Source organism: Myotis nattereri (assembly GCF_964212035.1).
Source record: "Myotis nattereri genome assembly, chromosome: 20".
NCBI classification, from domain to species: Eukaryota; Metazoa; Chordata; class Mammalia; order Chiroptera; family Vespertilionidae; genus Myotis; species Myotis nattereri.
The window spans coordinates 14,522,308-14,549,025 of record NC_138096.1 but is presented as its reverse complement, the minus strand read 5'-3'; the positions used below and the strand labels follow the sequence as shown (position 1 = coordinate 14,549,025).

The following is a 26,718-nucleotide window of genomic DNA, read 5'->3' as shown; positions in this document are numbered from 1 at the left end:
AATATCCATATAGGCTTAAACAAAATGCTAGTTAAAAATAATTTCACTTGTTTCTTTCTTACTTTGCTATTTTGACTGGGAAACTTTAAATTGCTTATGTGGCTTTCCAAAGGACGGAACTACTGTAGACCTAGAGCCTAGATGAGTGGTCGGCAAACTCATTAGCCAACAGAGCCAAACAGCAACAGCACTTCTTCAAAATAGACTCGCCCAGGCCGAAAACCGACTTCTGCGCATGGGCCACGAAGTTTTCATCGCACTGTACACGCACCCGCACGTGGTATTTTGTGGAAGAGCCACACTCAAGGGGCCAAAGAGCTGCATGTGGCTCGCGAGCCGCAGTTTGCTGACCACGGGCCTAGATTATAACAGCAAACGAGATCATTTGGCATTTCCCAATTACAAATGCCATTTAAAAACCAACAGAAAGAGCAGTATTTCCCCGGGTCTACCAATTACATTGAGAGAGCAATAGGAATAACTTAGAAAAACTGTAAGAATAATCAGCAGAATCACTTTGCTCTGATACCATTTGAAAGAAAGATTACCTCAAAAAGGCAAAAAGAGCACAGGATGTAAAAACCACACCTCTTAAGGAAGATGTAAATACACAAACCAAGTTTTCCTCATAAAGTAGGTTTAAGCGCTGATTATAAGGTTCGTCTTTAAAGTGAGAAGGATATTTGCAGCACCTCGGGACTAAGAAACAAAACACACACGATTCTATCTCTTCATTATTCAAAGACCAAAAACAAGCCATCAACACTATAGAAATGGAAATAATTATCATAACCTATTCTCTTTTTCAAAACCTAAAGAAAATAACTACAACAGTTTCCCTAGGATCGAGTGGGCTACCTTTGATCTACACATTATGACATTAAAAAAGCATATTTTAAAATAAGTATTTTTAACCCACAGTTTTTTAAAAGTATGTTTTAAAGATACATTTTTATTGATTTCAGAGAGGAAGGGAGAGGGAGAGAGAGATAGAAACATCAATGATGAGAGAGAATCATGGATCGGCTGCCTCCTGCATGCCCCACACTGGGGATGGAGCCCGAAACCTGGGCTTATGCCCTGACCGGGAATCGAACCCTGACCTCCTGGTTCATAGGTCGACACTTACCACTGAGCCACGCCAGCCGGGCTAAAAGTATTTTTTAAAGTGAGAAATTCAACAACACATTCCTATGCGTGAACTATTTCTTCCTCTATTATAAAACATCATTCTGCTTTGATTTAAAAATATTTAGGCCTCCAGGGCTCAGCGGGAGTGGGGTGGCTGGGGGGTGATGGTGGTGATGGTGATGGTGGTGGTGTTGGTGTTGGTGGTGGAAGGGATAGATAGGAATGTGTTTCTGAATCTATGAAAATATGTTTTAAGGGGAGAGAGGAATACAGCTCAGTAGTAAAAGATGGTATTCCGGTATTCAGAGGATGCCAAAGTTACTTCTAGAAAATTGTCACTGGGAATACAGTACCAAAAAAAAAATAAAAAAAAAATTCAAGAATTTAAGACCGATGGGTCCCCAGGGCTTCCACAACTGTTGATCAGACACTTTCCATGGTGTCCTAACAAATTTATCGTCCAAAAAAGGTCATAGTTGACTGTCAACCATTTATCCATTTGCTATTCATCAGCTGAATATAATCTCCAGGCTTCTATTTATGAGATGATACATTCCTTAGATACCTTTTCCGTGTGCATTGACATGCCAAGCTCAGTCACACTCCCCATGCAGTAAGCAGGAAGGATTGCACATATTTTAAAGCAGGGAGTGCTAGCGTGGCTGCATTTTCCTGCCCTGGTGGGCACAGCCCTCCCCACCGGAGTCACTCGCGAAGAATCGCGTCCTCTCACACCGCCCAGGGGGCAGGCGACGCCAGCGGGTCCCGCAGGGCACCCTATTTTTAGCGTTTGGAGCTGGTCTTTTTACAGTGCATTCCACGGCGTGACTAACTTCACCCGGGGAACCAAATAAGCATCCTGCGGTCCTCATCATTTTAAGCTCGGAGAGGAATTTTAAGCCTTTAAGTCTTAATCCTTTTTCCATCTTAACTTTAAATCTCTGCAACACGCAAATTTAAAAAGAAAGGTACTATCGCGGGAGGCGGGGAGGGGGACACCAGGTGGCTCTTGACAACCACAGTGATGGGGGGCGGGGGGCAGGTAGGAAGCGGGAGCGGAGCCCGGGCGGCGGGCAGGGGCCGCGCGGCAGCAGATGGGCAGGAGCAGGCGCGCAGAGCAGGCTCCGGGGACCCGGGGACCCGGGGAGGGACCGCTCCGCCGCGGGTCCCCTCGGGAGGGAGAAATTGGCGCGAGGCGCAGGGGCAGACCGCACCGGGGAGCAGGGAGGGGGCGGAAGGGGGGGACGGGGCTACACCTCACCCGGAGGGCAAGGGCGGCGCAGCCCGAGGAGCGCGGCGCAGGGAGGAGCGAGGGGTTCCAGGAGGCTGCACCCCGAGAGCCGCCGGCTCCCCGCATCCCGCTCCCCCTCTCCTCACCTGGGAATCAGAGGCTAAAGGGGGTCCACCGCTGGGCGCCCGGGCTGTTCCCAGCCCCTCTCGCTGACATGGCGGCCGACGAGCTGTCACCGGGCTCGCTCGGGTCTCCCGCCGCTCGGGTGGAGGAGACACCTCTGCCTTCCCGCCCCGCCTCCCTCGGCTCGCCCCTCCCGGCTGGGCCGGCCGCGACCGCGGAGCATAGAGCGCGAGCGGCTAGAGAGGACGCGCGGAGGGCGGACGACCATAGAGTGCACGGCCTGGAAGGTCCGTCCTCTAGCGTCAGCCCCTGGCCGGAAGCGGAAGTGAGGAAAGAGCCAGGCGAGGTGGTGCGCACGCGTGGTTTGTAGTGTTGGCTGCTGCCCGGCCTAGTCAGGCGGCGGGGTGAGCCTGCACGTGGGGCTGCCGGGGCGGAGGTGGCGGCTGTTGTAATGACGCTGGGTGACATTGGGACGGACGCTGGAGTTTAAGGATGTGGGCCCCAATGGCGGGGCTCTCTCCGCGGCTGACGCTGGCAGCCTTTCCCGGTGCGGCCCGCCTTTGCCTTTGGAGGGCCGGAGCGGCAAGGTGGAAGGGCGTCCCGGCGAGGAACCGCCGTGGTTTGTCCGACTTTCGGCCGAAGCTGGCGCCCAGTGAGGGTTTCAAGGTGCTGCCCCCCGGGGTGTCCAAGAGCCGCCTCGAGTCCAAGCGCTACATACTCAGTCCGGACCTGGCCGAGACCATGGTGCCGTTCCTGCTGCGAAACGACGGCTGCGACCTGATCCTGGAGATCAATCCAGGTGAGTCCGTGGTGGACGTTGTCCTCTCGGACGGGCATCGCTTCTGCGAACTTACACCGCCCGCCCGCGGCTGCCGGGAGCACACGGCCCCTTCCGGTGCGGTCAGTGCCAGCCTTGCTCCGGAATGGTTCTGGAGCAGTTTGCACGCCCCAAAATGGTTTGGTAGAACATGCTCGTCGATTCCACCGTCTCCCCAAGACACTTGCAATCCCCGTCCCCCCAAAACTTTCATTTTACCCTTCCGTGAATCTAGAGACCATTAGCAGAGAACACTCTCTTTACAGACTTCTTAAAAAGTAACTTCTTTTGCCCTAACCGGTTTGGCTCAGTGGATAGAGCATCGGCCTGCGGACTGAAAGGTCCCGGGGGTTCGATTCCGGCCAAGGGCATGTACCTTGGTTGCGGGCACATCCCCAGTAGGGAGTGTGCAGGAGGCAGCTGATGGATGTTTCTAACTCTCTATCCCTCTCTTCCTCTCTGTAAAAAAATCAATAAAATATATATTTTAAAAAAGTAACTTTTAAAGCTCAGTTTTCTATCATGAGGAATCAGTTCTATTTAGGATAGTTCTTGGTTAAATGGTAGGCTAGAGGCAACCTTTTTGTTTGCCCTTCTCCCGCCTCCCCTCCCCCCCTTTTTTTTTCTTGAGAGTGAAACATGGTGATTAGAGCGCAGGTTTTGCAGTCTCGGACAGCATGGGTTCAAAGCCAAGCAGCACCACTTGCCAGTGGTGAGGTGGGAGGCCAGTGACTGCGTCCAACCCCCAGTTCCCTTATGCGCAAGTAAGGAGTGTAACATCTACTTTGGGAAGGGCGTAAGGATTAAAATTAGGTAACACGTGTAAAACGACTGCTTTCTTTGATATTGGAAGAAATTGAACTTGGTAAATAATCTTTTCCTTCTGTTAATATTCCAGGTCCTGGAATCCTGACGAGAGCACTGCTTCAAAGAGGTGCCAGAGTGATTGCCCTTGAAAGTGACAAAACTTTCATTCCACATTTGGAGGTAGTAGATTTTTAGTTTCTGAAAAATAACGTCGTTGAAGCCACTGCTCTTGCAGCAGTTGAGGGAAGAAAACTTAGGCACACAGTTTTTTATTGTAGACTGACTTCTAGGGGCCAGGCCTTACATAGGCTGTCGTCCCCCGTGACTGCAACCTAGAATCAGTGATTGTTGAAGAGCTAACAGGTTGGGGCTCTGAGACTTGTGCTCTGCTTCTCGCTCTGCTGGAGACTAGTTTGGTGACTTTGAACAGAGCTTGGTAACTGGTATTTCTAGGCTTGTTTCCTCATTTTAGACTACGCTGTGCTTCCTGCTTCCTGTGAGCTCTTAGAATCTAATTGGAGCGCTACGATCAAATGAATGGGGCTGTGTTAACTCTGGATTTAGAGGTTCAGGGGCAAGACAGACTTGGTATGGTCAGATACAGTGGCATGGAGTGAAGGCATTCTTCAAATGGGTTTTCCAGTGAATTCTCTTTGTTATGTAGTAGGCAGGATTACATAACAGTAAAGTGGAAATTTCTTGCATCATTGTCAACCTGTTTTTTTTTTTTTTCTTTCTCCCCCTCCTTTACAAATCACTACATTCAGTTTAGGAAACATACTTTTCTATGCCAACTTCCTGAAACCATTCGAAATCTAAAAGTGGTGGGATGAAAACAAAAGATTGTGAAATGGCTATCACATCCAGCTGCTTTCTTATTAATAAAACTGTGTACGTTAGATGTTTGTTACGCTACAACAGATTGCTTTGAAAATAATTGAGGGTTTTAGCCCGGCTATTTAATTGATTAAAAATCTGCTGGAATTTCAGAAACATGAAGAGAAAATATGAACTGTTCAAAGATTCAAGATCATGAAATATGATTTAGTACACATAGCCGTCTATAATTTCAATTTGAAAATTAAAAATAGGATAGCTTTTATTTTGATCGTTTATAAAAGGCTTTTATCAATTTTGCTACAGTAAAGGTCTTACTTTTTTTAAAAAAATCGCCAGTCCCTTCTCCTCTCAGCACTAACTTGAACTCAGCCCCTAACTTATTAACCATCATTATTATGAAGTGAAAAGCCATTCAAATAAAATTTTGTGTGAATTCATGTATTTTCCAGAATAAAAGAGAAGAAACCATTTAAATAGAACCTTTGCATGGATGTTAAAACGGTGCTCTTAGCAGACAATACTTCTGGCCTCCCAGAGGCTCTCACGTGTGTTCCTAAAACCTGAAAGGATTTTAAAGGACGATGCTTGCCTTGGCCAGTGGGCTCAGTGGTTAGAGTGCCAGCCCGCACACCAAAGGGTTGAGGGTTTGCCTCCCAGTCTAAGGCACAGGAGGTAACCAGTCGATGTGGAAGGAAGGAAGGAGGGAGAAAGGAAAGGAAGAATGAATGGAAGGAGGGAGGGAGGAAGGAAAAGAAGGAAGGGAGGAAGATGCTTGACTGGAGTTTTATCTAACTAAGCTCCTCCCCTTCCCATTTCCCTGATGAAATGCTTGGGACTCCACATTAACAATGTTTCGAATAGGAACGGTTTGTTTTCCTATCTGGATGTCTGGAGATACACATGCTACAGATTGTGTGCTATAATAATAAATCATGATATAGTGCAGTGGTTCCCAGTGCACTGGGGTGCACACGCCCCACAAGGGGGAATTCGAGACTGAGTTATTAACAGTGAATTTTTTGCATTTCTTGTGGTTCTAGGGGCCTCATCTACAGTATATAAATATATATTGTGACATTTATGCATTTCAGTTCTCGATTATGTTTTGAAACTTTACTTGCTATTTTTTCATATCACTTCATATATATATATTTTTAACAATTTCGTAGTGATTTCTTCCTCAGTACTTCAACTGTCCTTTCATTCTTCTCTTTCATGCATGCCGTGTTCTTTGGAACGTGGTTTAGACCAAGGTAATGGCCTTTTAGGCTTCCTTCACAGGAATAGCTCACTTTTTTTTTCATTTTTATAAAACTTGATAAAAAATAGTATTTCAAACTGTACAGTCCCCAGAACTACACAGTTATAGAAAATGCACACACTTCTCTTGTCATCTCCAGCACCTTCAGCTTTCTGTGCCTGGTCCGTTTTGGCATCTCCATTTCCTGCGGGGCTGTTCCCATCTTTGCCAGCATCGCTTCCCCTTTTCCCTTCCGGTACCTTCTCTCCCGTCTTTGCAGGGGCCTTTTTAGGCTCGGGCTTGGCTCTGGAGGAGCAGGTTGAGCTGATAACCTGGCGGGTCTTCTCTGTGGTTCGTCCTTCACCTTGGCTTTATCTCCTTCAGCATCCCCGTCAGCCTTTCTCTTGCTGAGGTGGGGCATGGCCACAAAAGGGTGGGAACCACTGGTACATCCTGTTTGAATTGTGGAAACTGCGGTTGAAGAGACATCGACTTTCGTGGTAAACTGCCTCATTTCAGCAGGGGCAGAGTACCGCCTTTTCAGACCTGGCTGAAGCTCAGCCCTAGCACTGCCGCCTCAGACCCTTGGGCAAGTAAGGAAGTTAAACTGTATCTTAGCTTGTCCGTATACAAACAGAGACATTAATTCCCACCTGGAAAGGATCTTGATGCAGTTTAAATAAGATGAACTAAAGTGCCTAATGTAATGAGCAGTAGAAAGCCAAAGGTTATTTGTCTTTCCTGTCCTTTTTACTTCCTATTTTTGAATTCTAAATGCAATCAAGTAGAGTTCTAAGATGTGATTTCACTGTTATACAAGTTGAATTATTTTGGAGTTTTGGCTACTCTTGTGTTTGAATTGTTGAATGGTAAATGACAGGTACAAAACCAAAAATGTATAAAGTCATAAAATATATATTCTTTTTACATTACCAGCAAACCAAAATTTATTATCTTAATTAGATTAAAATATGACTTGTGTAATTTGTGAGATTATTTTATTGTTATATATAGTATAATTTGTTGGTGTTTAATTAGTTTTTAACGTATGCATTATATGAATGCTCTTTTTCATAATGCCACACACTTCTGGTTTTCTTCCTTCCCTTTTGGCTTAGTCTCAGCTTCTTGTCCTGTGTACTTGACCCTGGCGATGTCATCGGCAGTCCTGGCTTTAATTACCTTCAACAAGCCAAATACGAATTTATATCTTCAGCCTGGACCACGTCACTGACCTCCCCTTTTAGGTCTGCAACTTCCTACCTCCCATCTCCACTTGGATCGCCTAATAGGCATCTCAGAATTAACATGGCCAAACATATATGATCTCCAGCACCAGTTTATTCCTTCCACTAGTCTTTTCCCTGGGACCCCCTGAAAAGGAATCATTGAAATGTACTAGATTTATTTATTTTTTAAAATATATTTTATTGATTTTTTACAGAGAGGAAGGGAGAGGGATAGTTTGAAACATCGATGAGAGAGAAACATCGATCAGCCACTTCCTACACCCCCCCCCGCCCCCCCCCAATCCGGGGATGTGCCTGCAACCAAGGTACATGCCCTTGACCAGAATCGAACCTGGGACCCTTCAGTCCCTAGGCCGACGCTCTATCCATTGAGCCAAACCGGTCAGGGTGAAATGTACTAGATTTAGAAATTGAATAATATTTATAGGTTGAACTCATGCTTAAGAAAAATTAGGTTTTTAATTCATAACTTTAAGTTGCCAATTTATTGAAATCGTGATAAATACCAATAGAGGTTTCTGTGCCTGAGAACCTAACTGCGTATCAAAGCACATTGCCCTCTTCTAATTGATTACTTGTAACTTCAGATGAAGTTTGTGGAGTCTGTAGCTAATCCTTGCTCTCACTACTAAGTTCTCCAGGCTTCTGCAAGGTGAGCAGGTCAGGGCAGTAAAGATTGACGTGTATTGGCTCTGTCCCCGTGGACAAGGAGCGTTCCTTCTAGAGTTGCCTCTGTCTAGAAAAAGTAAAGGAAGAATTAAGTGGCAAATGGACAGTGGCCTCCACAATGAGCTAAGTTCATTTGGTGAAGGACTAATTAAACTCTTTAAGAAAAGAAGGAATAATACTCTCTTGAATAATCTGCCTTTCACTTTAATATTTTTGTTTTTCTCGACTGTGAAACATCTTTGCATGACTAGCAGATGGATTGCAGCTCTCTGAGCCCAGCTGTGGGCTCAGAATCGTTGCCCTTGTGCTCCAGGCTGCCACTACTAAGGAATTAGAGAGTAGTGTGAAGGAGCTTTTCAAACAACTAATGATGCTATTACAATAAAGTAAGAATAAGTAAGAATTTGTTGAAGGTGGTTTTTTTTCTTGTACTTACATTATTTTTCAGGCATTCATTTGTATTAACTCTGTTGAATGTTAGGGTATAGTAGTACTGTTTTCTTTACATCTTTATTGAGGTGGTAATATTTCTTATAAGAATAGTTTTTTGAGCCCTGGCTGGTTTGGCTCTGTGGATAGAGCATAAGCCCGTGTACTAAAGGGTCCTGGGTTCGATTATGCCAAGGGCATGTACCTCTGTTGCGGGCTCAAAATCCTGGCCCTAGTTGGGGCATGTGTGGAAGGCAACCAAGCAATGTTTCTCTTTCTCTCTGTCTCTCCCCCTTTCTTCCACTCTCTAAAAATCAATGGAAAAATATCCTAGAGTGGGGATTAAAATAAAAAAATTATTTTTTTAAGTAGGTCTTTGCATTATTATAAATAACTAGAGGCCTGGTGCATGAAATTTGAGCACTTGGCGGGGTATCCCTCAGCTTGGCCTGTGCCCCCTCGCAGTCCGGGAGCCCTTGGAGGATGTCTGACTGATGGTTTAGGCCTGCAGGAGCAGGCCTAAGCTAGCAGGTGGACATCCTTAGCATTGCTGCACAGGTGAGAGAGGCTCCTGCCACTGCCACTGCACTCGCCAGCTGTGAGTCTAGCTCAGGGCTTCTGGTTGAGCGGTGCCCCCCCTGTGGGAGTGCAGTGACTACCCAGTTGGTCAGTTTTGCATATTAGCCTTTTATTTGATAATTAAATAAAAGGCTAATATGCAAATTGATAGTTGGGTTGATTTGCATATTAGCCTTTTATTATCTAACTAGAGGCCCGGTGCACAAAAATTTGTGCTATGGGGTAGGGGGTCCCTCAGCCCGGCTTGTGCCCTCTCGAAGTCTGGGACCCCTCGGGAGATAATGACCTGCTGGCTTAGGCCTGCTCCCGGGTGGCAGAGGGCAGGCCCAATCCCTAGGTGCAGCCCCTGGTCGGGCTCAGAGCAGGGCCGATTGGGGAGTTGGGGCACCGTCCCCTGTCATGCACAGAGCAGGGCGGATCGGGAGGTTGCGATGCCACCCTCAGTCACGCTCAGGGTAGGGCCGATTTGGGGGTTGGGGCAGCGCCCCCTGTCACACTCAAGGCAGGGTCGATGGGGAGGTTGTGGCGCCACCCCCTATCATGCACAGAGCAGGGCCAATCAGGGGGGTTGGGGCTCCGTACCCTGTCATGCACAGAGCAGGGTCGATCAGGGGGTTGGGGAGCTCCCCCCTGTCACTCACAGAATAGGGCCGATAGGGGAGTTGGGGCACCGTCCCCTGTCACACACAGAGCGGGGCGGATCAGGGGGTTGGGGCGCCGCACCCTGTCACACTTAGGGCAGGGCTGATGGGGAGGTTATGGCTCTACCCCGTCACACACAGAGCAGGGCCAGTCGGGGTTGGAGCGCCGCACCCTGTCACACAGAGCCGCAGGGTGATCAGGGGGTTGGGGCGCCTTCCCCTGTCACGAACAGAACAGGGCCGATAGGGAGGTTGTGGCCCCGTCCCCTGTCACACACAGAGTTGCAGGGCGATCAGGGGGTTGGGGCGCTGCCCCCCGTCACGCTGATCCCGGTGCCGGGAGGCCTCGCGGCTCCGCTGATCCCAGTGCTGGGAGGCATATTACCCTTTTACTATATAGGATAGAGGCCTGGTGCACGGGTCGGGGCTGGCTGGTTTGCCGTGAAGTGTGTCCTGGATCAGGGTGGGGGTCCCCACTGGGGTGCCTGGCCAGCCTGGGTGAGGGGATGATGGCTCTTCGCAGCTGGTCACACCCCCTTCAGGGTGGGGGTCCCCACTGGGGTGCCTGGCCAATCTGGGTGAGGGGCTGAGGGCTGTTTTCAGGCTGGCGAGTGACTGAACCTCCCAACCGCTCCTTTTTTTTCTTTTTTTTTATTCTGGGCCAGCTTTAGCTCCGAGGCTTGGCTCCAGCTTTGAGGCCTCGGCTGCTGAAAGCAGGTATCTGGTTTGTTTGGGTTCTATAATTGAAACACTGTTTCAACTCCAGCTCTGAGAGCCAGGCTGGCTGAAAGCAGGTTTCTGGGGTTTTGTTTAGCTTCTATATTGGATACAATGTTTCAGACTGCAAGCTCAGAGGCCGGCAGTGGCAGGTGGGGAACGTTGGCTTCCTCCATCACTGAAGCAAGCAAGCCTCATGTTCGCTTCAAGCTGCCTGGCTGCTGGCCGCCATCTTGGCTGGCAGTTAATTTGCATATCACCCTGATTAGCCAATGGGAAGGGTAGCGGAGGTACTGCTAATTACCGTGTTTCCCCTTTATTAGATAGGATAAAAGGGTAATATGCTAATTAGACTGGGTCAACTGGCCATCTTCCAGACGTCCAAATTCCGGACAAAGCCATGTTGGTGGGGCCAAGGCAGAGGCAGTTAGGGATGATCAGGTCAGCAGGGGAGAGCAGTTAGGGGCGAGATCAGGCTGGCAGGGGGTTAGGGGTGACCAGGCCAGCAGGGGAGGGCAGTTGGGGGCGACCAGGCTGGCAGGAGTGGCCAGGCAGGCAGGTGAGTGGTTAGGAGCCAGTGGTCCTGGATTACGAGAGGGATGTCTGCAGGTTTTGGACATCCCACGAGGGATCCCAGATTGGAGAGGGTGTGCAGGTCGGGCTGAGGGACATTCCCCTTACTGCCCCCCCCCCCCCACATGAATTTCATGCACCGGTCCTCTAGTATAGGATAATATTGCATAACACTGAAATATCTTAACATTTTATGTCTGTTTCTCTTTAGTCCCTAGGAAAAAAGCTGGGTGGAAAACTACATGTGCTTCACTGTGACTTCTTTAAACTGGATCCTAGAAGTTTTGGAGTAATAAAACCTGTTGTGAATTCAAAGTTGCTTTTTCAAAAATTTGGAATAGAAACACTTCCTTGGTCAAAAGGTAATTTTTGTAATTTACTAAGCCAAATACCTTATAAGTTGCCAGCTATCTCTAGCAGTGTACCTGCTTTGTTGATGAGGTTTGTGTGCAGATATGCATTGTACAGTTTATGCTCAGATGCTCTTACGCTGATTTTAAAAACATCCTTACCTGGGGATATTTTTCTATTGATTTCTTTTTTTTAGAGAGAGTGGAAGAGAGAAGGAAAGACAGAGAGAAACATCAATGTGAGAGTAACATATCGATTGGTTGCCTCATGCATGCACCCTGACCAGGGCCCTGACCTGGGAGCAGCCTGCAATTGAGGTACGTGCCCTTGACCGGGATCGAACCTGGGACCTTTGGGTTCGCAGGCTGATGCTCTAACACTGAGCCATCCCAGCCAGGACTCTTAGGTTGACTATTGCTTTACCCTCAGCTAGACACAGTAATCTGAGCAGTTGTGCCAAGGCCAAGTTCCATATCATGGAGACATGTTGAGGCTTAGTTTTAATTGAAATAAAATTTATATAGTTTGTTAACTTAGTTTGACTCAATAAACTATAGTCACAGGAAAATAGTGTTAAGAATTTATTCAAATATTTTTGCTTGTATACTTAACAGGTATCCCTTTGAAAGTCGTTGGAATCTTCCCAACTAAAAATGAGAAAAAGATGATTTGGAAAGTTTTACATGACATATATTCCTGTACTTCTATATATAGATATGGACGAGTAGAACTAAATTTTTTTTTTAATGAACTGGAATCCCAGGTAGGTTTCTAAGAAGTACTTGACTAGTATTTTATCTTAAAAGACTTCTGTAATTTTTCTCTAGTCCTAATCTGTATGATTTTATTTGGGGCTCATGACAGAAATGTTACCATCTTAACTATTTTTAAGTGTGCAATTCAGTGGCATTAAGTACAGTTACCTTGTGGTACAACTGTTACCACCACCTATGTCTTCTCAGAACTTGTTCATCATTCCATATTGGAACTCTGTGCCCATTAAACGCCAACTCCACATTTTCCTCTCCCGTGAGCCCCAGCTATCATTCTACATTGTCTCTATGAATTTGACTATTCTAGGTACCTCATATAGTTGGGATTGTACAATATTTCACTTTTTGTCTGATTTATTTCACTAAGTAATGTCTTAGGGTGCATTCAAGTTGTAGCATGTGTTGGAATTTCATTCCTTTTTAAGACTGAATAATATTCCATTGTTCACACACCATGTGAACACACACACACCATCTTTGTTCATCCATTCATCTGTCAGTGGACACGTGGGTTGCTTCCACTTTTTGCTTATTGTGAATAATGCTGCAGTGAACATCGGTGTGCAAATATTTCTTTGAGTCCCTGCTTTCAATTATTTTGGGTATATATTGAGAAGTGAAATCGCTGAATCATATGCTAATTCTATTTTTAATTTTTTGAGCAGCCACCATACTGTTTTTCATAGTGGCTGCCCTATTTTATACACCATCAGCAATGCACAAGTGTTCTAATTTCTCCACATTCAACCCTTGTTTTCTGGTGTTTTTTTTCATAATACCCATCGTAATGATTTAAAGTGGTATCTCATCGATGTTTTGAATTTTCATTTTCCTAAATGATTAGTTATGATGAACATCTTTTGTGGTTACCGATAATTTGTATTTGGAGGAATTATCAGGTTGTCTGTTTTTTGGTTGTTGAGTTTCAGGAGTACTTACATATTCTTGATATTAATCCCTTCTGCGGCATGTGATTTGCAAATATTTTCTCCTGTTTTATGGGATACCTTTTTACATTGTTATGGTGTCTTTTGATTTAGTCCCAAAGTTTATAATGTTGATGATGTCTAATTTGTAGTATTGATAGCTTATCAATATTAAGTCTTTCAAGCCATTAACACAAAATGTCTTTTCATTTATTTTTGTGTGTTTTTTTAAAATTTTTTCAGCAATGTTTTGTAGTTTTCAGTGTCAGTGGAATTGTTTTCTTAATTTCCTTTTCAGATTGTTTATTTTTATTTTATTTTATTTTTTTTTAAATATATTTTATTGATTTTTTACAGAGAGGAAGAGAGAGGGACAGAGAGCTAGAAACATGGATGAGAGAGAAACATCCATCAGCTGCCTCCTGCACACTCCTCACTGGGGATGCGCCCGCAACCGAAGTACATGCCCTTGACCGGAATCGAACCTGCGACCCTTCAGCCTGCAGGCCGACGCTCTATCCACTGAGCCAAAGCGGTCAGGGCATTCAGATTGTTTATTGTTAGGGTAGTGTGTATTGCTGATTATTGTGTGTTGACTTTGTATCCTTCAACTTTGCCAAATTCCTTTATTCTGACAGTTTTTGTATGTGGAATTTTTACGGTTTTAGACTCTACTTTTAATTCACTGATATAGAAGGTCCTCCTGAAGTCCTTGATGTTGCCTTGATAATGTTTTTCTGCCCAGAATGCCTCCTGTTATTAATCTTTTAATCCACTGTAATGGGAGATATTTATTTGTATGTACCAGCTGTGGTTAGGATAGTGGGGCTGGAAATGAAGGGATGATTTATTGACCACTGACTGTCTGTGGAGGAGAGTAGTGGTCAGGGAGAGCAGGGGTCTCAGGACCTTGCTGTACGTACAGTGTACAGGAAAGGATGAAAGGAAGAGAAATAGGAAATGCCTTTTCAGTTTCCATTTTGTGGCTAGAATGTCCTAATGCTTCTTTTACTATGGTCTTTTCACACGAGGTTTCCTCTCTCTGAGGTATCTTCCAAGTATCAATCTAAACAATTTTGACTCGAAATTTAATAGCCCACCTGGCACATATTTCTAACATACCTGTCCTTCTCCACAAAACATTTTTGTGTATTTTTTCTTTAGTGAGATTTTGGAATCAGCATTGTGTTCTATTTTAAGTGTCCGTGATGATATAGTTCAATATGGAAATTTAAAAGGCCTTTCTCTTCTTTGAAATTGTTACAGTTAAGAGTTTACGTTCTATTTTTCTTTAATTTCTAGAGACTATTAAGGTATTACTATCTTGACAACATTTGGTTTTGATTGACTGTGGTTTTGTATAACAAGCACCTTCTGTTCTCCTCCTCCTAGAGGATGCTGGCAAACCCCCTGAACCCTAACCTGTACTACGCACTGAGTGTGCTCTGGCAAGTAGCTTATGAGGTGAAGCTTCTGCACACGGTGAGTGGAGCCCTTTGGATTTCAACAGGCGGGGGAAACAAGACACAATAAAAAAATTTCCACAGGGAGCTTGATTGCTTCCAGAGAGCTTACATGTTAGTGAACAGTGAATGGAGAAAAATTCAAAATTACTTTTATTATTTTTCCCAACTGTGGAATATACTTTTTTTTTAGTATGTTTTTATTGATTTTTAGAAAGAGAGGAAGGGAGAGGGATAGAAACATTGATCAGAGAGAAATATCATTGATTGGCTGCCTTTTGCATGCCCCCTACTGGGAATCGAGCCCGCAACCCAGGCATGTGCCCTGAATGGGAATTGAACCAGTGACCTTTTATTTTGTAGATAGACGCTCAACCACCGAATCACACCGGCCAGGCTGTGGAATATACTTTGTCCTGTTTTTCTCAGAAATATTTCTTTTCTTTTACTATAAAAATAATATATGTTCATTTTAAGACTGTAAGACATGTAAAAGAACAAAAGAAGAATAAAACATAATCACTACAGTTCTACCATCCAGGTGTCACTATTGTTGACATTTGTGGCATATTTTTACTCTTATTTTTTCTATGATTTGTTTTCTTTTTATAGTGAAGATTATATTATTTTGTAACTTATTTTTTTTCCACTTAATAGCAAGTACTTAATTAAAAGTTTTTTCCCTTGTCACTGAACTTTTTAAGTTTTTAATGGCTATTGTAACACTTTGTTATAGAGCATCCCTGCCCCCATTGTTTTTTAGTTTCCTTCCTTAGGCAAAATCAGAGTTGTATAATGTGAGTCACACATGCAAGTTTACATTTTTTAGTAGCCACATTATAACAAGTAAAAAGAAACAGGTAAATAATTTAAATATTTTATTTAACCTCAATTCAAAATATCATTTTAGCCCTAGCTGGCTTGGCTCAGTGGATAGAGTGTCAGCCTGCAGACTGAAGGGTCCCAGGTTTGATTCCGGCCAAGGGCACATGCCTGGGTTGTGGGCTCGATCCCCAGTAGGGGGTGTGTAGGAGGCAGCCAATCAATGATTCTCTCTCATCATTGATGTTTCTATCTCTTGTTCCTTCTCCCTTTCTCTCTGAAATCAATAAAGAAATGTATTTTTTAAAAAATATCATTTTAGTGTGTAATCAATATTTTAGAATTTTTATTACATAATTTACGTTATGTGTGCGTGTGTGTGTGTGTACGTACATTTGTACTAAGTCTTTGAAATCCAGTGTGTATTTTATAGCATCTCAATTCAAACGACTCATTCTAAGTGTTCAATGGCCCTTGTGGCTAGTGGCTACCATATTTAATAGCTGGGGTCTAGAGTGTAAGAAAAATTAATAAATGCTATTTCTTTCACACCATAATTTGCACATTTTTTATGTTAGCAGATTGTAGAGCAAGTGTTTTTTATGTGAAACATGTTTACATATTTTATGAGCCCTCGTTCTTCTAAGGATATGGTTTAATCTTTAAATTTTCCAGCGTGTCTTCGTGGAGGCCCTTCACAGATTTTGTCCAGGAACACTTTAAGCCCTTTAATGTGCATACTTAGTTGTTAGAAGATTATTTCGTTTGAATTTTAGCTTTGGTTCCAATTCTTTTTTTTTTCCTCCAAAGCATCTGAGATTCTTAGGCTGTGTCTCTGTTCCTTGTCTTTTGTATCAGTCATGCTCTCACTGTTTTCCTATATTCCCAGAAATCTGTTCACATTTAGCCTCCATTGCTGCCCCTGTTTTCTGTCTGCACTGTGTATGGTCATTGTGGTGTGGCGTTCTTGGTTCCTCTAACAGTCTTTCTTACCCCGAGTATCTCCTTTCATTCCGTGGGCTTTGCCTCGCAGCCGCTTTCCTTTGGCTTTCCACTCGTTTCTTCATCGAGGCTCCCTGAAGACCAGCTTTCAGGAATCCTTCTTTTCTTGCTCTGCAGTATCTGTTTTCCGAGGCTCTAGGTTGGGTTTGCCACTGAGTAACCTCCAGGAAAAGAGGTCTTTGTGAACCCAGCACTTCAAGCATTTGTCCATTGTGTATCTACAACCGGAGGGTCACTTGTGGAACTCAGGTTTCCTCTCCTGTGGCCTGGTAGATGGGGGTGCCGTCTCCTCGGTACCCAGTGCTGTGAATGGGCCTGAGTGGGGGGAACTGTGGGACCCACTGCAAGCTGCGCTGCTCTGCCTTCCTCCGCGTGGTGACATTCCTGGAACGGCGAGAACTTTACACATGAGCAACAATTGAATTTTCCTTCCACTTCAATTGCCACTTTTTGACAACACCCTTTTGAATTAGTATTGTAAGTTTTAGTCTTTGAGTCTTTGTCAGATCCTGTTTTAAACCACTCTTATTTTGGAATTTAATCTGTTTGTGTATATGTCTTTTTAAATTTTTGGTTGGGTAATCTTTTAAAGTTATTTCACATACAAATTTGTACGTACAAAAGTTAGATACAAAAAAGTGATCTTTTTTAAATTGACGGAAGTATCTTGCGTGTCTCCTAACAGTGATGGCGAACCTGTGACACGCGTGTCAGAGGTGACATATGAACTCATTTTTTTGGTTGATTTTTCTTTGTTAAATGGCATTTAAATATATAAAATAACTATCAAAAATATAAGTCTTTGTTTTACTATGGTTGCAAAGATCAAAAAATTTCTATATGTGACACGGCACCAGAGTTAGGTTAGGGTTTTTCAAAATGCTGACATGCCGAGCTCAAAAGGTTCGCCATCACTGTCCTAACATGTCCCAACATATTCAGGTGAGTTTTAATAATAGGCTTTTCCACTAAGGTAGAACAAAAATATCCTTAATATGACCTGATAACACCTAAACTGATTGTGACTCTAATTTCGAAATGTTGTTGGTTATTAAAAATTATAACTTGAGAACCTATTTATGTAATAATATTAAGGGTAACTTTCTTTTATCTAAATAGGTAATAGAGTTACCAATATTGTGATTGACCTTTGATTTTCCTTTTTCTTTTTTTAAAGTATCTTTATTTTATTATTTTTTTTTCTTATTGATCTTAGAGGGAGGGAGGGTGGGAGAGAGAAAGAGAAATGTTGATATGAGAGAGAAACATCAGTCGGTTGCCTGTGGCACATGCCCCAACTGGGGATGAAACCTGCAACCTGGGGTCTGTGCCTGGGGAATGGAACATGCCACCTTGTGGTGTGCAGGACACACTCCAACCAACTGAGCCACATCAGCCAGGACTGCTTCTCCTTGTCTTTATCCAAAATAAAAGGAGAGAGGTATGTGAATGAACTGTTGCATCTTTTTCTTTAAACCAATTAGTTTGGTGATTAGGGTTCATTCTGTTGTTTAGGAAAAACATTTCTAAAGGCAACAATAATTTGAGGCACTTTGACCAAAAGCAGTAAAAGAAATGTTTTTGTTTAATTTCCCTCCAGGAGCCTTGGTCGTCATTTGACATGTGCAGTCAAAGTGGGCAGCGGGAAAAGCCAGAGAGTAAGGTAAGGATGAATGAAGGCCTTTCCCTTCCCCTCTAAGTGGAACACCCTTTGTTCTCTTTAAGATTATCCGGTATTCTGTATTTATTTACATTTAGAATATCCGGAAATGTTCTTTATACATATCTTATTGCTTTTAATAAGTTTAAATTACTTTGGGAGAGATTTGTTTTTTTTTCCAGCTATTTATACAGAGGATGCTAGCAGAGTAATAGACTTACACAGATTCCGACTTCCATTTTTATCTCTTTTGAAATGAAGATACATCTCAAATTTGGAAAATGTAATCATTTTACTATTCATCTAATTTGGTAAACTAAAAACAAAATTTTATACCTTATTAATTAATCAGACATTTGTAATATTGCTGCTTGTAATGGTTGCATTTACCAACAGGTACATCTGTTTCTAACCCAGGAGGTGGGGCTTTTATTTTATTAGTTTTTCCCCTCTTTCTAAAAAACTAAAGTGATGATGTTATAAAGCGATCTTCCGTTTAGTTTATATCAAGGTACTTGTAGTGAAATTGCAATAGAGTAGCTGGAGTTTCAAAAACAATTTTTGAACTCAATTAAAAAGGTCCATGTTAGGATTAAATGCTAATAATGCTTTCATCCAGTGTACCAACTCAGTCTGAAGTTCCCATTTGCTAACTTCTTTATTATTTTTTCACTCTTGCCACTAAAGGGAAAAAGGAAAATTATCAATTTAGAAATTTATTATTAAGACTGATAGTAGAGTAATCATTGTGATTTCAGTTATCTTTTATTTTTTCCCCCTTTTTCCCTTTTTCACTGAACTCCACCCAGCATTTCTTTCACTCTTCAAAAGCATCATTTAATAGGAGTAATATGTTTTGGCTGGGGACCATTAGGAACTTATCCAAATGTCCCCAAAACGAATACCCTGTATATGAGACACTTTCTCAATGACAGGATCAAAAGCTAAGAGAGTTTTTTTGCCAACTTCTATAATAATAGAAGCATAATATGCTAATTAGACCAGACGTCCTTCCGGACAAAGCCGGCCGGGGTTGTGAGGGAAGCCGGTGCCGGCAGCCGGGGGAAGAAAGGCCTACCCTTGCACGGATTTCATGCATCGGGCCTCTAGTAAGTATATCAGCTTTTAGGGATGAAGATGAAATAACTAAATGTTACGTTTCATTAAGGAATTTTATTCTGGTATTTCACATGTATGTTTCACATCAGTGTGTTCATAAATGCTACAGAAACACTTGGAGAAAGTTAAAGTTTTTTAGAGCACATCATCTTCATTTCTATCCCAATTTGAGATTTCACACAATGATTGCATGTTTTTATGCTTTTATTGACATTTTTTAAGTTTCAAATAAGCACTCATTTAACATCAGGTAAGTTTTTCTTCCCCATTTATCAAGTAAATGTGTATCTGTAACTCCAAAACTATTTAGCAGATTGCTTTAAAAATATGTGTGTGTGTGTGTGTATATTTTTTAATTGATTTCAGAAAAGAAGGAAGAGGGAGAGAGCGATAGACACATCAGTGATGAGAGAGAATCACTGATGGCTGCCTCCTACATGCCCCCCACAGGGGATTGTGCCAACAACTTAGGCTTGTGCCCCAACTGGGAATCAAACTGTGACCTCCTGGTTCCTAGGCTGATGCTCAACCACTGAGCTATGCAGTTGCTTTTTATTTATTTATTTATTTATTTTTTTTAAAATATATTTTATTGATTTTTTACAGAGAGGAAGGGAGAGAGATAGAGAGTTAGAAACATCGATGAGAGAGAAATATCGATCAGCTGCCTCCTGCACACCCCCCACTGGGGATGTGCCCGCAACCCAGGTACATGCCCCTGACCGGAATCGAACCCGGGACCCCTCAGTCCGCAGGCCGACGCTCTATCCACTGAGCCAAACCAGCTTCGGCTGCAGTTGCTTTTTAAAGTCATCTTCAAAAGACTTAACAACAATTTATAATATTTTGAATTGTGTTGTCTTTGTTCCTAATTAATAATTACTAAGTATGCCCTAGCCAGTTTGGCTTAGTGGAAAGAGCATCAGTCTGTGGACTGAAGGGTCTCGGGTTCAATTCCAGTCAAGAGCACCAAAAAAACAAAAAACAAAAACAATAATTACTAAATATTTTGCATTTCATTGCCTTCCTTTCTGCCAATTCCTAAGCTGCAGCCATCCAAACTAGAAGCTGGAATTGATTATAATTGGGGGCGGGGGGCTAATATGTCTTCCACAAATAGGATATATATTTAGGTATATATAAAATAAAGTAAATAAGTGATCACTACCTAATATATGAGATTTTCTAAAAAAATATAAGGATCCTTTTCTTCTGAGGTATAATTTTAGGGAGAAAAATATGTCTTAAACTTACATTAAGTCATATATAGTTTTCATTTTAATTAGTGCAATATTGTATACTGGAGCAGGTTGGCAAACTTTTCCTGTAAAGTTGGTAAAGTTTTATGCTTTCAGGGCACATATAGTCATGTGTTCTTTGCTTTTTAAAAAAAATATATTTTATTGATTTTTTTTGCAGAGAAGAAGGGAGAGGGATAGAGAGTTAGAAATATCGATGAGAGAGAAACATCTATCAGCTGCCTCCTGCACGCCTCCTACTGGGGATGTGCCCGCAACCAAGGTACATGCCCTTGACCGGAATCGAACCTGGGACCCTTCAGTCTGCAGGCCGACGCTCTATCCACTGAGCCAAACCGGTCAGGGCTGTTTTTTGCCTTTTTAAGAAAACACACACACACCATCCTTTGCAAATGTGAAAGCCATTTTTAGCTCCAGATTATACAAAAAAAGGCAGGCTGTGGACCACAGCTTGTTAACCCCATATTTTTAAAAAGTATCCAATTAAAAATTATACGTCAATGGTATTTTTTTATTCTTAGGATCTGGTTTTGCGCTTCAAATACAGAAGAGACTCACTACATGTTTGGGATTGATTTTACCCTATTTACAATAAGCTGTTAGTCTTTATGAATGGTGGCCAAAGACACAGACTCCTGGATTAGACAAAGGGTTTCATTTGCTCCCAAGTCCCTCAGGGGCTGTGAGGTGGCATGGTTGGATGGTGTGCATGCAGAGGGTTCGCATTGCAGCTGAGGAACCACATAGAGCTGAGGGAACCCACCTGTTTTATGGCAAACATGAAGCAAGCCTGCTTTTGTCCCAGAGAGAGGTGTTGCCTCATCCCTCAAGGTGGCTCACTGCAGACAACCTTGAGAACTGGCCCAGGCAAAGAGCGCTTAGGACCTTGCATTCTTGGCACAGCTGCTGAGAACATACAGGGACATTTAGGGTCTGTGGCGATTGAATGAGTCACTGAACAATGTCTTGCTCTGGCAATATTTTATGACTAACAATTTATTTTCCCTCTTTTCCAGGAATCATTAGAACAGCAAACACAACAAAACCTGTGTCTCATTCAGTTGACTCCTCATATAGATTTATTTTCACAACATTTAACATCTGTTAACTATGATGTATTTTTTCACATGACAAAGCAGTGTTTTTTGAAGCGCCATGGCAAGCTAATCGACCACTTAACGTAAGTAAGAAGAATAAAAGCGAGTGTAAAAGTAGCAATTTAATGTGAGAATTATACTTTCATGTTAGAGGTCCAATTTTTATATCTTGTGTACCTTGATTAACAGAATGAGGTACCATGTTTTCACTCATCTGTTTCTCCAAAATACTTCCTCCTGCCTGGCACGCATTTTGAGAAAAGTGTAATTATATTTTCCACGAAATCTCCTGAGTTAATTTTTTTCCTTCTTGGATTAACCTTCATGAAGAAGTATCTGGTTGCCACTGGCTGGGATGGAGAAAGTTGTCGTGATTGATGGAATACCCACCATCTACGTTGGCATTGCCTGTTCTTTTTTTTAATATATTTTCATTGATTTCAGAGAGGAAGGGAGATGTGGAGAGAGGTAGAAACATCAATGATGAGAGAATCATTGATCAGCTGTCTTCTGCGTGCCCCGTACTGGGGATCGAGCCCACAACCCAGGCATGTGCCCCTGCCTGGAATCGAACCTGGGACCCTTCATTCCACAGCCCGACGCTCTATCCACTGAGCCAAACCAGCGAGGGCTACATTGCCTATTCTTACTGGTTCTGTTTCCTAACCAGAGTAGGAATGGATCATTGTACCACCCTGATTTTCCTGCCCTTTGTTTCTACATAAAGCTTGGTAAAAAGAGTTATCTCCTTTGTATCCACATAAGTATAATTTTTATATAGGGCTGATGTGTACAGTAACTGAATGAGCTGTTAGTTGAACAAAACTTATATAAAAATAAACATTTAAAATGGCAGTAAACCAGTAAAAATAATCCACTATTTTTTTATCTTGTCCCCTTCTGGTAATGGTTGTTTGGGGGGATGGAGGGATGGGATGGAGGGGGATCAATGGGGAACAAATGGATAAAGTCAGTCATCTAGCCACACTCACCAAATATATATACTAGAGGCTCAATGCACAAAATTTGTGCAAGGGGCTCGGTTCTTGCAGCTGCAGAGGCTTGCCTCGGCTCTCGCAGCTGCGGCTCTGTCTGGAAGGTCATCCAGAAGGTTGCCTGCTGTCCAGTCTGCTTAGCATATTATACTTTTGTTATTATAGATATGTATATATGAAATTAAGGAACAAATATGGTAACCTGTGGTGCTAAATGTTCAAAATTCCCTTTGAGATCTCTGAATTGAAAGCATATTTCCATCTGTGATGAGGATTCCATTCAAAATGAAAAAGTATTGGAAATATTTTCTACCAAAATATTTCATTGCAGTTGTTCTTATTGTCAGAGGCTCACTGATGATTTCTTGATAGGCTACTACATAAGGCAGTTTTCTGCTTTATAATTTATTCACCAGTAATCTATATATATTTATATATATAGAAGGCTAATATGCTAAGTGTCTGACCGTTGGGTAATGACCTCAGATAGCAACACCTCTCCCTAGTGACAACTAGCCTTGCAACTTCTTCAGCCCAGAACATGACTTGCTTTATTGCCAGGTGGAAGCATTTCACACTTTAACCAGATATCTGTGAGCCGTTTTCCCGTGCCTCATCTCATTTGATCCTCACAGAAGTCCTGGAGTAGGTAGATAGGAGACTCGGTGGAATCCTATGTCTTTTCATTAGCTAGAAAAAGGATTTACTGCTGTGTTGCAGACAATTACCTGAAAGAGAAGTTGGGGTGCTTCACTGGGCTGGAAAAAGTTTAGCTAAATCAGAAGCAGGTCTAATTAAGCAAGTTTATTCTATATCTATAAAAGGCTAAGTTGACTTGCGCATTCGTGATACCTACAAAGCTCTCACTGGTGCCAATTGCATGCGTGTGTTTCCATCTGTCATTGTTGATTGTGAATTTGGTTGACACATCTATTATAGAGTAAGGGCAAATAGCGATATTAAAATATTTCTTCTAATTATTCTAATTAATTTCCTCTCAATGTGAACGAATTCATGCACCGGGCCACTAGTTGTTATATAAAAATGTGAAAGATTCCCTTTGAAATTGCCAGACAGCAGTTTCTGCTGTTTGAACTTACTGAGTTTTTACATGAAGCTAAATGGAGTTAAGAATATTTTTGTAAAGAGAGTTAAAGGATGAGAGAGGTAGAAAAGGATTTTTTAAATTTAAACTTGAATTTTGTGTAGGAATTGATTAGAATATGTTAACACCTATATCTGCCATGAAACTTTAGGAATAAACACAGTTAAAGCTATATATTATATGCAAGCTCTTTAAATAAGATTAATTATATATAATAAGATAGGCATTTTAAATTGGGCTTGGAAGCCACTTCTATCTATTTTAACTGACAATTGTTATGAAAAAGATTTAACAATTTACTTTGAATTTTTTTTTGCAGTTCATTGAGTCCAATTGATGCAATGGACATATTGAAGAAAATAAGACAAGATAAAACAATAAAAATAATAGACATGTATCCTTCAGACTTTAAATGCCTTTTTGAAACTATAGAATGTTCCAAAGATCACACCTGTAAGTGGCTATATGATGACTTCATGGAAGATGTAATCGTATAGGAAACCAGACTGCCAAGACAGTAGCTGGAGCCGTTTATTTTATTTGGAGATTATAAAACAGTTGAAAAAGAACTAAGTTTTTAAAGCTCACAGTGTTTCAACAGAAGGTAACTATTCTTGTTTTTCACAAACAAAGCAGATAGTTTCTTCTGAAGTTGATACCATTAGTGGATCAAACAATGGCTGCTATTTTATTTACAACTGAATAAAATGAAAACTTCACTTAATTGTGGATTTAATCAGCTTAGAATTGTTTGTTTTAAATTCCTATCTACTGTCAACATACTGGTAGTTGTATGGAATTGCCAGATGAAATTTACTTGTAAAAATCCTTTTAGCTAAAAAAAAAAAAAAAAAAAAAAAAAAAAATCCTTTTAGCTAAATACTTACGTTGCATTACTTTAAATATTCCACTTTCACTGTTGGTTTTTGCATCCTCCAGGGGCAGTGTTCATTTTTAAAATTAGAAAGTAAATTAAACTGATTTAAATAGTTTGTTTTACTTTTCAGTTTGTTGAAAGGATTAACAAATACTACTGTGCAATTACATTTTAAAATGGCTTACTCTTTTTAGAAATTAAAATATTTTTTAAAAGATTTTGTGATTTTTTTTTTTTTTTGGTTGTTTCAAATGAAACAAAGTTGACCCTAACTTAATCACTTTAAATTCCGTCATGTATGGTCAATGTACAGTCAATAAATAATTCAGTCTGTTACTAAACGTCTCTTGCATTTTTGTTCCATCAAGAAAGTTTATCTGAAGTTAGACCTTTACTACATGAACCTGAATGAAATTAAGAATATTTTCTTAGCTCTAGCCCGTTTGGCTCAGTGGATAGAGCTTCGGCCTGCAAACTGAAAGGTCCTGGGTTCGATTCCCGTCAAGGGCACATGCCTGAGTTGTGGGCTTGATCCCCAGTGGGAAGCGTGCAGGAGGCAGCCAATCCATTATTCTCTCTCATCATTGATGTTTAGATCTCTCTCCCTCTCCCTTCCCCTCTAAAATAAATAAAAAGTGTATTTTAAAGAATATTGTCTTACATCATTGAAGAAGCTACTTTATTTTAGCTGAGACGTATATAACACTTTGTAATACTATGGCATATTACTAAGTAACTCTTTGTAGGGCATATTCTTAACACTTAGCCAAACCAGTTCTTCCCAACTTCTCTACTACTGTCATTGGTTTACAAATCAATCTGGCCGGAAACCACATCCTCTTTTTTCTCTTAAAATTCCTGCTGTTCCATAATCTGCCTAATCTTCATAATGTCATTCAGTCTTCCCCTCACTGTTTCTTTCCTAGTCCTATGCTTTAAGCCTAAATTTGTTACTAGGTTAGAAGAATGTCCGCTGAGAAACATTTTAAATGTATTTCAGAGGGATTCACTGATGGCCTTTAGGAAGCTGAATAGGGTCCAAAACCCAGAGAAGTACATTTTGCTCAAGCTAGATAAAAGGTATTGAGTATGGGCTCTAATATAAACATACGTTGGGGTCAAAACATGAACTGATGCCTTACAAGTGGTATATGCTCTGAGAGAGATCAGGCAGTGACACTTCCGACAAATAGAAGAGGGCATTTAAGATAGAATTGTTAACTGCTGTGGGAGTCAAGGAGGGACAATACAGCGTCCAGCTCAGGATGGAGACCGAATTTGTAGTGGTATTCCACACTATTGTGTCATTTTAGGACCGGAGCAGTGGGGAACGTGGATGACTAGATGAATAAAAGTCGTGTATTAAGATTAGCCGGTAGGTCTGTGCACATGAGAAGTGAGTCTGATAGTCAGTGTCCTTCAGGTATGACGGAAGTAGGGCGTGGCCACGTCTGTTGGTCGGAGCATAGTTGAGTGATGTCTCCAGCTTCTTCCCCCACTGAATCCACCGCTGTGTTTGTGTCCAGGCTGCGCCTCCTACAGGCTGTTCCCAGGCAATGATTAAGCATGGTGCAGACCGCCACGAACTGGCATGTAAGAAAAGCTGTCAGTCTTGGTAGTGGACCTAATTCCACGTTTCATGCCAAATAGCAAACAGTTCCTAGGCTTTCTGGTGACACACAGAACTCTGGCTCAAGGACTCCCTCCCTCTTGTACTGGCTAAACCTTTCTTGGAATTTTGCTGTGGTCCAGAACTTCCTACCGAGTCTTCTCTCTCTCCTCCCATAGAGTCCTGCAGTCACAGCCTGAAGTACGTCATGCCTTCTGCTCCCTTCTCTGAAAACCTTTTCCATGTCTGATCTTGTCTTAGCATCTGCTTCTCTGCAGACCCAAACTAACACAGGAGTCATGGCATGTGAAAGTAACAAGAAGGAAATGGTTGAAATAAAAAGTGTTAGAAAGCCAGTTTTAAGTCATTAAGACTCTGGTATTAAGATACTAGAGGTAGCCCAGCTGGTGTGGCTCACTGGTTGAGCATCCACCCATGAACTAGGATATCACCATTTGATTCCCGGGTTTCAGGCTTGATCCCCAGTAGGGGGCATGCAGGAAGCAGCCAATTGATGATTCTGTCTTCATAACTGATGTTTTAATTTCTTCCTCTCTCTGAAATCAATAAATACATTAAAACAAAAAGATATCAGAGGTGGAGTGATTCCTGG

At 42.1% G+C, this 26,718-nt stretch overlaps 2 protein-coding genes and 1 pseudogene across 3 annotated transcripts in view; 1 reads left to right on the top strand and 2 right to left on the bottom strand.

The window, feature by feature from the left end:
- Nucleotides 1–2,666, bottom strand: part of CNST (consortin, connexin sorting protein) — a 75,256-nt gene extending 72,590 nt beyond the window's left edge. Inside the window, exon 1 of the mRNA XM_081114394.1 lies at nucleotides 2,509–2,666. The gene's annotated coding sequence lies outside the window, so the exon portion shown is untranslated. The remainder of the gene's footprint in view (nucleotides 1–2,508) is intronic.
- A 152-nt stretch (nucleotides 2,667–2,818) lies between these two features.
- On the top strand, nucleotides 2,819–24,833 carry TFB2M (transcription factor B2, mitochondrial). The gene is made up of 8 exons (XM_081114443.1): nucleotides 2,819–3,284; nucleotides 4,201–4,289; nucleotides 11,259–11,409; nucleotides 12,013–12,161; nucleotides 14,490–14,579; nucleotides 17,985–18,047; nucleotides 21,439–21,602; nucleotides 23,939–24,833. The coding sequence occupies exons 1-8, from the start codon at nucleotides 2,978–2,980 to the stop codon at nucleotides 24,114–24,116; spliced, it is 1,191 nt and encodes a 396-aa protein (XP_080970569.1). The 5' UTR covers nucleotides 2,819–2,977; the 3' UTR covers nucleotides 24,117–24,833.
- Nucleotides 4,878–6,610, bottom strand: LOC308535555 (non-histone chromosomal protein HMG-17-like; annotated as a pseudogene). The gene is made up of 2 exons: nucleotides 6,332–6,610; nucleotides 4,878–4,924 (listed from the first exon to the last, which is right to left on the bottom strand). The product of its transcript is annotated as a non-histone chromosomal protein HMG-17-like (transcript).
- Nucleotides 24,834–26,718: the final 1,885 nt, after the last annotated feature.

Excerpts from the sequence above, each read along its gene's own strand:
- TFB2M (XM_081114443.1), top strand. The coding sequence starts at position 2,978 with ATGTGGGCCCCAATGGCGGGGCTCTCTCCGCGGCTGACGCTGGCAGCC. Across the intron at positions 4,290-11,258 it reads CTTTCATTCCACATTTGGAG|TCCCTAGGAAAAAAGCTGGG; the intron begins GTAGTAGATTTT and ends GTTTCTCTTTAG. Across the intron at positions 21,603-23,938 it reads AAGCTAATCGACCACTTAAC|TTCATTGAGTCCAATTGATG; the intron begins GTAAGTAAGAAG and ends TTTTTTTTGCAG.